At 38.5% G+C, this 13,026-nt stretch overlaps 1 protein-coding gene across 3 annotated transcripts in view; it reads left to right on the top strand.

Annotated features, from left to right (window-relative positions):
* Positions 1 to 1,560: 1,560 nt before the first annotated feature.
* Ttc8 (tetratricopeptide repeat domain 8) overlaps positions 1,561 to 13,026 on the top strand; it is a 48,843-nt gene continuing 37,377 nt past the window's right edge. For 2 of the 3 annotated variants that reach the window (XM_046440695.2, XM_058577762.1), the window contains exon 1: positions 1,561 to 1,768. In XM_046440695.2, the coding sequence (XP_046296651.1) occupies positions 1,655 to 1,768 (114 nt within the window). In that variant the 5' untranslated portion in view covers positions 1,561 to 1,654. Of the gene's footprint in view, positions 1,769 to 5,717; positions 6,183 to 13,026 lie in introns of all 3 variants that reach the window. The other variant, XM_058577763.1, reaches the window with a different exon arrangement.

Genomic DNA, 13,026 nt, shown 5'->3' with positions numbered 1-13,026 from the left:
TTTTCTGTATGTATCAATTATTATAAAATAGTTTGTTTTAAAAATCGGTCTGATATGGATCCAGGATGGAGAATCACATAGGAATCTGCTTACATGGTTTCAGATAACAGAAGGCCCCCTCAGTTACCAGTAAGCCTTCTCAAAACCTGATCTTCACAATGGAATGCTGCATTAAGACCCTTAAGACAGATTACAGTTCTAGAATCACTTCCAGGAAAACACAAATGGGCTAGCTATAATAAACACAGCTGTAATAATCATTATCCTGATAGTTACTTCCAAGATACAAAAATTTTTACAAGGATTGTTTAGTAACTAGGAGAAAATCCACTTCTTAGTTTATAAATTCAAGTTTCATTTTGATATCTACAAAAAATTATCTTGATTAAATATAATAGCTGCATTATGGTTTCCTAGAGATTTTAGACAATTGCAAGTGATTTATCTTTGCTAGGAGCCTTGCCAATCTGTTATCTATAGTGATAAAGGAGATTTAGATAGCTCAGAAAGTTCTGCAGTATTAATTTTTTCTTTCCCCCTTCCACTGTGGTAGGATGGAAGCAAAGGAAAAAGATCCCCTATTCTTCCATGAGGCCTAACTTGATTTAGCCTGGCTGCACTTTTGTCTTTCTAAGCACTGCCGTTATATATCTATCATTCGGAAGAAATCAGTGACGAAGTGCCTGCCTAGCATGCACAAGGCCCTGAGCTGGAATATTAACACCAGAAAATAAATCACTATGTACAAACAAACAATTGACAAATTGCGTGTTCTTGGAAATGATGTTTCAATAGCTCCTTTTAATTATTTTTGGCATTCATTATCTACTTGGGGGGGGATCACAAATTTATAATTGATAATCTTTTTTAAAATATTCATTTTTTAGTTGTAGTTGGACACAACACCTTTATTTCACTTGTTAATTTTTGTATGTGGTGCTGAGGATCGAACCCAGGGTCTCGCACGTGCGAAGCGAGCGCTCTACCGCTGAGCTACAACCCCAGCCCATAATTGATAATCTTTATGCATCTTCGAATTAACAAATATTAACAGCCTGTAGCACCCATATTACAGTCAGAGCTCCCTGACTCCACGAGACTTTAGGTAAATAATTTCTCTTCTCCAAGCCTATCTCAGTTTCTCATCTGTAAAAGGAGTGGATCGGATCAAGCAATCTTTAAAGCCCCGGGTAGCTCAACATTAAGATTCCGCGACAAGGACCTGGAGAAACGGCAGAGTTTTAGGATTTAGGGAGGAGGAGGATGGAGATGCCACCCAGGGTCGTCTCCCGGAACTTTTGGGGACAGCCGGGAAAACTGAGCGTGGGTTGCTAGGCAACTGCGCCTCCTAGGAGGGTGGAGGACCCCAGGCGAGGTGTCTAAGTCACAACCGCTATGGTGTCTTACTTTTCGAAATTAATGAAATCTACAGCTTTTAATAGTACACATTTTCTTGCAGCCACGTTGGGGCAAATTCTGATGCTGAGTTCTGCTCGCCGTTTTCTATTTCCCGTTTTCAGGCGCGCGGCGGGCACCTCTCCAGGAAGGCCCAGCCGCCGCGCGTTGCCGGGTAGAGCCCGACGCTAGGCGCTCTGCGCTCCGGGCCTTTCCTTGGGCTGGCCCTTGGGTGCTCTGCGGGCAGGTCTGGGCCGCCATGGGCTCGGAGATGGAGCCGCTGCTCCTGGCCTGGAGCTATTTTAGGCGCAGGAAGTTCCAGCTCTGCGCGGATCTGTGCACGCAGATGCTGGAGAAGTCCCCTTATGACCAGGTACCGACCGGCCCCGTCAGCCAGAGCAGCCTCGCGCAGAGGCTGAGGGCTCTGGGCATTCCACGGCCCCGGGGAAGGGAGGCCGGGGAGGAGGGCCGCAGAGGCACCTGGAGCCAGACCCCTTGGAGCCATGGCTGACAAGTTCCTGCCCTCGGCGTCCCCCGGGGTCCCTAGTTTTGTGCCTTGACTGCTCCCTCTGCAAACTTCAGCATCCCTTTTCTTTAAGTTACCCAGAATGAGTGCCCTGAATTTTCTCTTGTTAAGTAACTTAGATTTTCCATTTAGTTGCTTCTGGACAAACTCTTAAGCTCTCTTCCAGTATGGTCTCAACAACAACAACAACAAAAAACAACAAACAGCAAACCCCGTGCAAACAGAGATCTGTGACTCTCCACCCCCTTTTAACCCAGTTGCCTTTTCGTTTGAATCAAAAGTGACCTTATCACCTCATCTTTAGACAGTTGTCCAAAAGTGGAGGAACTTTTGATTCTGGACCATGAGTTCAACTTGAGGCAAATACGCAAGATAAAGGAGAATGTATGAAGGGGAAAGATACACTTATTATTAAAGAAATTACCTGGGCAAAGAAAACTGTAATTGTAGGAGGGAGGGATAGGACAGAAAGTCTCCCTAGAAGACGGAATGATGGTATTGGTTGAAAGGGAACTTGAATAAATAATGAATGAAAAGGGTAATAAACCAAGTGTGTGAGGTACAACTGATGGGCAGGTCACTCCTGGAAAAGAAAAAAGAAAGAATGAAAGAAAAAGTAGATTTATGGCAGCTTGTTAGTGAGTGCTTCTAGTAAATGTGGAATGTACCTAGACAGTTCTGGATCCCCAGCTTTTCCTCTAGTTGTGATGTCTTGGTGTTTTTTAAAAAAAGGAAAGTGGAGGGGAGGTGTAAGTGTGCCTTAGCTTCCAGCTAAGGATGAACACTGTTGAGAGTATATCTCCTCCAAGAGTATATCTCCTCCCGAACAACCCATATTAGTGGTAATGCTAAGCTAGGTTCTGTTCCTGGTAATTGACTTTGGTAAATAGGAACAAGTTTCTGCAGACAAGCATTTTTCCAAGGGTGTTTCTTGGCACAGTATTTCCACAAATCCTGGGGGGAAAAAAGATTCCATAATCAAATGTGTTTGGGAGTTGTGAGAAAACGTTGACACTTACTTTTGTTAAGACAGAGGGTTGTCAAAAACTTTTGATGTTCCATGCATTGTTTTAAGCACAATGGTTTGCAAGAACTTTACTTGCTCTTTCCATTGTTCCATTAAATTAGGGTAGTTTCCATTCAGTGTTCCACTGAACACTAGTCCCAAGAGCTGTTCAGTGAAAAAAGTTTCTTCATTACATGCATTTGGGAAATGTATATTCCCTTCTTAGGGATTCAAGATGCATACTAAAGGCTCTGAGTTGTTCTGAAGAAAATAAACCTAATTTTGCCTAAGTTTTAAAATTTATTTGATGAGTGATTCCTTTTTTTGACCAGGGCAAGGGTCAAATGTCTTTCTTATTATCCTGAGGAGATGCTGTCACATTGGGAAATATTGTTATGAGTAAAACAGCAATGTTTATTGATGTCTAAGACCCTATAATCTTGAGTCCGTAGAGACATTCAGCACTGCACCCAGGAATTGAGATTTCACTTGAAACAGGCATTGTGATCAGGATTTTTTATGTGTTCATTTCAATTATATCAAATGTTTAGTATTTTCAGACATAGATTCTGTAAATTACATGTATTTCTAATGCTTAGATTAATCTTGCAAAGTAGATAAAATAAGAGTAGTAGCTTAACGATGTGGTGCAGAGAGTTTTATTATATCATCTCATTTAATCCTCAACTGTTTTTAGGAGTTGGTGCTGTTTTCTCCACTTTAGTGAACACTAAAGCACAAAGTGAAGTAAATTGTCCAAAATTACAAAGCTAGTAAGCCTACTGCATTTGCATGTGGTTTTGTCTCCGTTCTTTTCCACTGGTCTTCATTCCTGTTTTGGTGTCAATACCATGCTGTTTTTGTTACTATAACTCTTCAGTGTAATTTAAGGTCTGGTATTGTGATATCTTCTGCTTCACTTTTCTTGCTAAGGATTGCTTTGGCTATTCTGGGCCTCTTAGTTTTCCAGATGAATTTCATAACTGCTTTTTCTTTTCCTATGAAGAATGTCATTGGAATTTCTTGTTTTGAGTGTCAGTTTTAAAAAAAATTAATGTAGAAAATTCTGCCTGGATTCCTTCAGGTTTTTCTAGTAGTAATTGTTATCATTGGTGTTTCTTATGGTGCTTTTGTTGTTTCAGTAGAGGGTGTCAAATGGTGGGGATATTCCCATCTATGAAGAGTTTTAACAGAAATGTGACCAGAGCAGGAGTAGCTAATCCTCAGACCCCCCAGTTGGCTCTTTACCTTCTATGCTCTTTTAGCCTCATGGGCATTTATTGAATTTCCACATTTCAGAGTACTTTTCCTTTATAATGATTTGAATTACCATTCCTGTGCCACCAAACTGATTTTAGTATGAATAAGTTATTTTGAAGCTGTGCCCGTGCACATAGAGGAGCAAGGAAATGAAAATATTTCTTTTGATTGTCACATGGATTCATTTTTGCTTTTGTTTTTTCTCTTCCCAAAACATATGCTAGCTTTTATTTTCAATAGTGTTATTTTTTTTCACTTTGGTTTTGCTTATTTTTCTCCCAGATGAGGAGAACCTCTCTAAATTGATCTGTTATGTTTGAATCTTCTTGTATGCTGAGCCAGTGAGCTTCAAAGAGAGAGTGTGTAGACCTGCTTTACATCAGCCTAGCTAGTTAGAAAGATGTGATACTTGATGAATACTATGTTTTCTTAGAGTAATCCATTTTTATTTGGCTATAAAAGGACTGATGGGTAGGTTGAACATAATAATATTGTGTTTGATCATGGGGATGGGTTCTTGAAGAACATAGGTCCTGGACGTTTTTCCCGGTCACAAAATTGTGAGGGCAGAGGGAAGGCTGTATCCCTAAGCATGAAGAATGTTAAAGCTCAAATCTGCTAAGAATAAAGACGAGGTTACCAGGTTAATTCATCATACTTTTCTCTTTTTGATAAAAATGATAAGAATAACCAATTCAGAGAGCAGCATTGCCTGCCCCCCCCCCAAAGTATTATTTAAATCATGACTAAAAAATGGCAAAAATTTATTAGATATAAAAGGGGAAAATGCAGACAGCCCTCTGTACAGTGATATGACCTAGAGGGAATGCTCGCTTTCTCAGCTCATGTCGCTCACCCTGATTAGTTGCTTAATCTGATTACTGTTCTCTGTGTTCCATATGTCAGATTCATGACTGTAAAACCAGTCCTGATTTTTTTTTTTCTTAGCTCCATTGCAATCAGACAGTTCATGAAAACATGGAGGGTTTTCAGACAGTGGTGTTTTTAAAAGACACTCATTTCATTGATGAGATTTCTGGTAGATTTTCAGATTGTTAAAATCGGTGATTCTGAGGGTGGGAGCATTAATTAGGTACCGGAATAGGGATAAAAGCTTTTTCTAGTGCACCTCTTCGTCTCCTGCTATCCATCTCTACTTAAAATGAGAGACATTATGGAGGGGAGGGGGTTCTTATATAAATGATTTGAAGGTGGAGAAAAGGCTGAGAGCCACTGGCTTAGATGAAAAAGAAACCAGTTCTCCCCAGTGAGCTCCATGTTAGTTAGCTGAGACAGCAATTAGATGTTCTACACCAAACATATCTTTCTGTACAGTTTCTTAATTTGTTTCCTCTTTGGGGCCATGGAGACTTAGCCAGACTTAATACTTTGATTCCATACACTTTCAGGCAGTTCATTTTAAGGATTTTTGTTACTGCTGAATTGTACAGATTACATTTCCATTTGGCTACTTGGTCACTTGATCTCTCTAGCCTTCTGAAATCCATCAATTTCTCTGTTCTCTTACAGGTATCTCCTTTCTGTTACTACTTGGAGTCACAATGAGGCAAGTCACTTGCCATGAGTGACTCCATCTTATGGGAACGTTCTGTAATAAGCAGCACATGCAACTATGCTGCAAACAGCAAGTATTTATCTCCCCAATTAAGGAAGCTGCTGCACACAGTAAACAGAATATCCCAGAAAGTTAGAACACTGTCCCAGAAAGAAGTTTTGTTAGCTACAGAATAATAACATTGTGCTGATGAAAACAGATCTGCTTGAGTTCCCACTTGTTGGTATAAAAAAAGGATGAGAGGCCAGACCTGAGTAAAGCTTGGCTCACTCATGGTTTAAAAGACTCCAGGAGGCAGTTATTCTGGTTTAAAGGACTCCATGAGGTAGTTTTACTTTGTGTCATTATCTCAACATATTGTTGTGTCTTACCTCAACATCTACTGGATTCTGAACAACTCTGCAGACTCATTAACCAGAGTAAGTGTTGTTGGCAATTAGGAAGTTTCATTCAGAAATATCTGGAGGGTTAATTCTCCAAAGTAATAACAACAAACTAAGAGAAAGCTGTACTCTGGGGAGGAAGGAAGGACGCAAACTGCTGTGAGCAGAAGTGGATGGTAATGGGGACTTGCTGGTTCTAGGCAGTGGCCTCTGCTTCCCCTGTCCTTAGCCACTTTGAAGGAGATTCAAAGTTTTAATTTGATCTGCCATTACTGGGAATGAGTTCTGAGTTCTGAGAAAGATGAAATAGATGGTTAAGTGCTTGTCTTTTAACCTTATACTTAAGTATGCTAGTATATGTGAAAGAACTCTAAAAATAATGAAATATTTTTTAAAATGTAAGATTTTATTCGGCCTTAAAACTATCCCAGAAAGAAGATATTATTGCTCCAATTTGAGAGGGTAATGAAGGTTATATGACTTGTTCAAGGTTATATGACTAAGTGGCTTCCTGAGGATCAAGCCCAAATCCTTTGAGTCCAGGATAAGGCCTGGTCCTTTCTATTTAACTGTATTGATACCCATAGAAATATTCACTAGGCTAAGTGAACTTAAGCTATGGTTTCCTATATGGGTGGACTGTATTAAATCACAAAACTATAATTGAGACTCAAAGATGAAGGTCTGGTAGTTTTTTTAAAAAAAATTTCCCCCTATCTCCAAACTGAAACATCCTGACTTTTCTTCTTCATAGTCCTGCTCCAGAATAATTCTCCAGCCAAGCCATGACCTATCTCTGGTCTCCCCACATCCTACAGCAACATGTTGTCAAGGACAAGGCCTGGTGCTTTATATTTTTTTTTAATATTTTTTTAGTTGTTGATGGACCTTTATTTTATTTATTTATATATGGTGCTGAGAATTGAACCCAGTGCCTCATACATACTAGGCAAGTGCTCTACCACTGAGCTACAACCCCAGCTCTGGTGCTTTCTATTTAATTGTATTGATAGCCATAGAAATAGGAATGAAGACCAGTGGATGACCTTCCTATCGTCTCACATAATCAGCAAAGCGCATGCTCTTGACCCAGGATATGGAGGTTCAGATACTAATTCTGCACCTTGGCTTTAGCATTTTCTCAGCTGTAATGGAGATGGTCATGTACCTCTACCAGAAAGGGTTGTGTGAGGGTTTTCTTTAATACATGGTAAATAACCATAATTGTTAGCTGCTATTGTCTCTATGTAGCTAATGTCAAATTGATGTTTATTTGGTAATAAGTAGGGAGTATTACAGTATAGAACACGCATGTGTTGGAGACCCTGGGCAGATTCAAAGGGGATGGGGTAAAGGCAAAATGAGGAGGATTATGTAAGTTATTTTGAAACAATAATCTTTGGCCACAGGATTAATAATAAGGGTGTTCAGGGATCCATAACAAAAGTGGTGTCGATTCAAGGTTGAATGGACAGTTACTGGACAGAGGTCCTTTGTAGAAATATTTCCTGTCTCAGGTATCAGTGGTCATTGTTCAAGGTTGTGGTTCTGGCAGACTCTTTTGTCATAGTTCTTGTTATCAGGCATGTGTGCATGAGATCCCAGTTGTTATAACCTTCCAGCTTTATTTATTATTTATTTATTTTTGTTAGGCCTTGGTATAAGTTGACCCATCTTGATTCTGATCGCTTTTATCCTGGAGTTTTTTTTTTTTAAATATTAATTTTTTAGTTGTAGTTGGACACAATACCTTTTATTTTTATGTGGTGCTGAGGATTGAACCCAGTGCCTCACACACGCTAGGTGAGCTCTCTACCACTGAGCCACAACCCCAGCCCCTACCCTGTAGATATTTGCATGTAGCATTTGTCATGTTTACATTTTTCTGAAAGGATTGCTGGTGATTTAGAAAGCATCTATAAGGAAAATATTCAGTGAAATTGATGGTGAAATAATGTTGATATAGATCATAAATCACAGGCATTTGATAATTTCTAGGATAATCTCCTTTGTCTCTGATTCCCTTCTTATTTGCCATGCCTTCTGCTTTTCTCCCTCTTCTTAATTCATGTATAATTTGTTTGGAACTATAAGTTTTACATGTAACACACTGTCTTATACTTTATGTGTCTTCCCCAGAGAAGGTTTCCAGTGCCTCATGGGTGCGAGGGACGCCAGGATCCTGCTGTGGGAATTGCATGCCTTCTGCCTCACACCTGTTCAGGCCCGACTCCATTTTCCATCCACAGAGCCCCTCAGCTGTCTCTACACCTCCCTACTCTAGGTCCCTCATTTTCTTTTCTGACCTTCTTATTTCACATCATTCCCCTGCCTGTTATTCACCTGCACACAGAAATATTCCCAAGGGGCAGAAGAACATGAGAGTGTTGGCCAAGCCCTTCATCAGTGCACAGATTCCTGTGAGGCTGAACTGGTGGTTTCAGTTTAGGCCACTGGAAGAATCTACCAGTCCTGAGCAGAATAACAAGCATCCTTCAGATTTTACTTACTACTAGTGGCTTTTGTCTCCTTTAGTTATATTCTTTTCCTTTCTGAGCATTATCTACAATCACTTCTGATAAATGCCCCTCTATCCATATTGGGCTTGTTTTGTATCTCTCCTAAAGGTACTTTTTAAAAGTTATTTACTTTTTAGTGTTTTACTTTTTTGTGGTGTTGGAGCTGGAATCCAGGGCCTCACTCGTGCTAAGCACACATCTACCACTGAGCTACACCTTCAGCCCCCACCTAAACTTTACCCTCTAGTCCTGCCTTGTTACTTGCAGCTCTTTAACAAATATATATTTTTTAATCTCCAAGAGGCACTGACAAGAAAGAGCTCTTGCTTCTTTCAACCGTTTGCATGCCCTTGTGCAAATTACTTAATACCTGTGAGTTTGATCCTTACCCCGTAAAATGGATAAAAATACCTACTTGTTTCCTTCAGAGAGGTTTTTATGCTCAAATAAGATAATGGGCTATACAAACTTGGAGATGAACAGAAGAAAGAAAATACAAAGTGTCACTCTCATACGCCTATTTCCTTAAGGATGGACTGTATTTAGGAAATCTGCACTTTTTCCATATCCTTAGGCGCACTGGAGTTGCAAACCTCCAGTTGCTGTGAGTTCACTAGTTGCCATCTTGTGTTTGTTTCGGTCAATTGCCAAATATTCTCTAACTCCCATTCTTCACTGCCTTCACTGTTTCCAACCTTCCTTATTTAACCTTTTCCTCTGATGTTCCTGCCATATTCCTTGCTATATAAATGATTTATATAGCTCACACATTGCTTACTCAGATAATATATAAATATTATATATTATATTTAATTTTTAATTGCAAATGAACACAATACCTTTATTTTTATTTATTTATTTATTTTTATGTGGTGCTGAGGATCTAAACCAGTGCCTCACACATGCCAGGTAAGTGCTCTACCATTGAGCCACAACCCCAGCCCTCAGATAATATGTTCTTTTTTTTAATTAGTTTTTTTAGTTGCAGTTGTACACAATACCTTTATTTTATTCATTTATTTCCATGTGGTGCTGAGGATCGAATCTAGTACGTCACATATGTGAGGCAAGCACTCTGCCACTGAGCCACAGTCCTAGCTCCTCAGAGAATATTCTTAAAATGTATCTGGGGTGTTCTTTTGGGGGTTTAGAACCATAGGAAAGCATGGTTCTCCCTTTCTATTTCTTTTTTTAAATTTTTTATTTTTAGTTGTAGATGGACACAATACCTTGATTTTGTTTATTTATTTTTATGTGGTTCTGAAGCTCGAACCCAGTGCCTCAAATGTGCTAGGGCAGTTCTCTACTACTGAGCCACAAGCCCAGCCCGCCCTCTTTCTATTTCTTAGTAGTTTTCCAAAGAAAACATGATACAGATGAAGTGCTTAACAGATGCTGCTTCCTAGACATGCAAATGTAGATATATTATAAGTGAATTTGTTCTGTTTGCTCTTTTTAACCAATGATTTTCTATTTAATTTGGATAGTAACTTAAGATGGTGAGTTCGTTAGCTTCTAGTACTAATGTGTATTCACAGTCTATTTATAAAAATTTCACAAAGAATTTTACATTTTGAATTAGTTTCTTATTAATAGTCATAGAAAGGTTTATATTCTTTAGTTTTCCTTTTCCTCCCTGACTAGAGCCTGAATATTTTAATATTTTTGAATATAAGGAAATGTTTTCTTAATATATTTATAAAATTATCATTACTTTCTGAGCTATTGTCTTCATTAAATAAGATGTTGAGATACCTTCTCTTTGTGCTCTGAATGAGGTTACATTCATTAGAACTCTCTGATCTGCATTGGTTTTATAGAACTCTTGAGACCACTTGGGAAGAAAGATTAAAGTTAATATTTGGATTTTTATTGAATGAAATAGAGTTCCTCTACAGATGCCTGGGTAGTCATTCCGACTTTTTATTTTAGGAGTTACATTTCTTAAAAATGTTTACTGCCTTCTTAATGCTTTCCAGGAACCCGCTCCTGAATTTCCGGTGTCTCAGGTAAAGGTTTAGCTATAGCTTTTAGTTTAGAGAATATTTTAGTTAATGATTGCTTAGTTGTTGCTGTAGAGTAGAAAATTTGCTGTATAGCTACTTGGCTTGTAGATTAGAAAATAAGCCTAAGCAGGCATTCTGTACTTTCTTATGTAAATAAATGTTTACATTTCCAACTTTCGTATATGTGAATAGTCTTGTAGAACCAATGTGCTCTATTCATTAAGACTTAGGGCTTTAATAGAAGTGTCAAGATTGAACAGAGGATGAAAACAATAAAGACTGAGGCAAGGGGAGGCATGGGCGTAGGAAGGGACCTGGAGCCAGCACGACCACAAATGTCAGGAAAGACATTATGGTTAGGACAGTAGGTCTTAAAGAGAGTGGGCCAGCTCTGCCTGGAAGGTCTGAGTCTTAACTGACCTGATGGCTCTAGGAGGGAGGAAGCTGCCACAGTGAGAAAGGAAGGAAGGGACAATGGCCAGACAGCCATGTTGACCAAACCAATGTGGTTAGATTTAGCCAGAGAGACCTGCTAACTGGACAAGACAGGGAATCAGGAGGAAACTCTGGGAGAAGAAGTCTGGTGTGGGGCCTCCTGCCAGTCCATGCTTTTATCCACATGGGTTCCCAGTGAGTCTGGGAAAAAGAAGAGCTTCGAATCAGAGAGCTTAAATGTGGCCAGGTGTTTGCCCTGCCAAGTGAGAGAGAATGCTCCCAGTGTGTTAGAGGTAAATAAGGGATTTGAGCCTCATCTGAAGTTCACATGTGTAATGACCAAGCCTTTTAGAACAGCAAATATACAAAGTATTCTCATGGAGGTTTGTATAGTACTAAACACTGTAAGTAGGTTAAGTAGGTTAAAATATAGCACTCTGTTCTTTGAAAGGATGACATTTGTCTTTTGTATGTTCATAATCTTGGTTTACAAACTGATGCTTGGGGAAACTTGTTTTTTTTTTTTTTTTTCCATGATACAAGTTATTCAAGAAGGATCTAAATTATGAAAAGACAAAGTTTTTGTCTTCAGTAATTTTGTAAGATTTTGATTAAAATTAAATTGAAACACCAACAATATGCATTGTAGGTATGACTGGAACACTGTAAATGGCATTTAAAAGTTTCTAAGTGGCACATAGGCTTCATGTAGCACCTAAATTTCTCTTCCTGGTCTGTTCCTGTAGACTTAATTATCCACTGGATAATGATCTAAAAGGGAACAAGGCTGGCTGGATTCTTTTGACCTTACTATTCACACTTAAAATGTTTTTTCTTTTTTGCACATGTTTACAACTTGAAAAGAAATGAGGCTTTACAATATCACTTCAAAATCTTGTGCCTAAATTTTTGTTTGCATAGAGTAAGCAGAGTGTAAAATATTACTACTGATTTATATGATATCTGAATAGATCAGAGATAATATTCGTTTCGTATACTTATTTAATAATAATCTATCAAAATTATCTCTTACATACCTTAAAACTCCCTGTCTTGTATGCTGTATAAAAAGAAACAGAATAAAGCATTTTGCTCAGCCAGTAGTTTTGACCTCCTCATGTTTATTTTCATAACTAAAATCTGATTACTGGGGGCTGGAGTTATAGCTCCATGGAAGAGTGCTTGCCTAGCATGTGTGAGGCACTGGGTTTGGTTCTCAGCACCACATATAAATAAATAAAATAAAGGTCCACCAACAACTAAAAAATATTTTTTAAAAAATATGATTACCCTCACAATACATAGAACCAGTAAGTTAATATATTTCCTGATGTTAGCTGGCAGGTATATGTCTCAAGAGTAATGTCCTTGGGGCTGGGGACGTGGCTCAAGCGGTAACGCGCTTGCCTGGCATGTGCGGGGCGCTGGGTTTGATCCTCAGCACCACATAAAAATAAAATAAAGATGTTGTGTCCACCAAAAACTAAAAAATAAATATTAAAAAATCCTCTCTCTCTCTCTAAAAAAAAAAAAAAGTAATGTCCTAGAGACTTAACTCAGTAGGTGAATGAAATGGGATTGTTTTTTACAGACATAAGGGAAATAATTGATATGATGATTATTCATGTAGTTTGGGAGAAAGTTTTGATTTGTTAATATTTCTAGTACATAAATATGCAACTATATTTACATAAATGATTATTTTTAGTTGCACGATGCTACCATTTATTAATGTTTTAAGCATAGCTAATAAAAGAAATTTATAGTTTTATTCAGATTCAAGGGGCAATTTGAGATTACTGTGTGTGCTTTATTATTCTTAAAAAAAACAGGCAGAGGATTTGGGGCTGTAAAACATACTTGGCTTATTTCCAACATAAAAAAAATTATTATTTTTTAAAGCTAAAGCCCCATCTGCTG

This window comes from Marmota monax, unplaced genomic scaffold (assembly GCF_021218885.2).
Source record: "Marmota monax isolate L192 unplaced genomic scaffold, Marmota_monax_Labrador192_F-V1.1 WCK01_AAM20220418_F8-fsc00017, whole genome shotgun sequence".
Classification (NCBI taxonomy): Eukaryota; Metazoa; Chordata; class Mammalia; order Rodentia; family Sciuridae; genus Marmota; species Marmota monax.
This window is presented reverse-complemented; position numbering and strand designations above follow the sequence as displayed.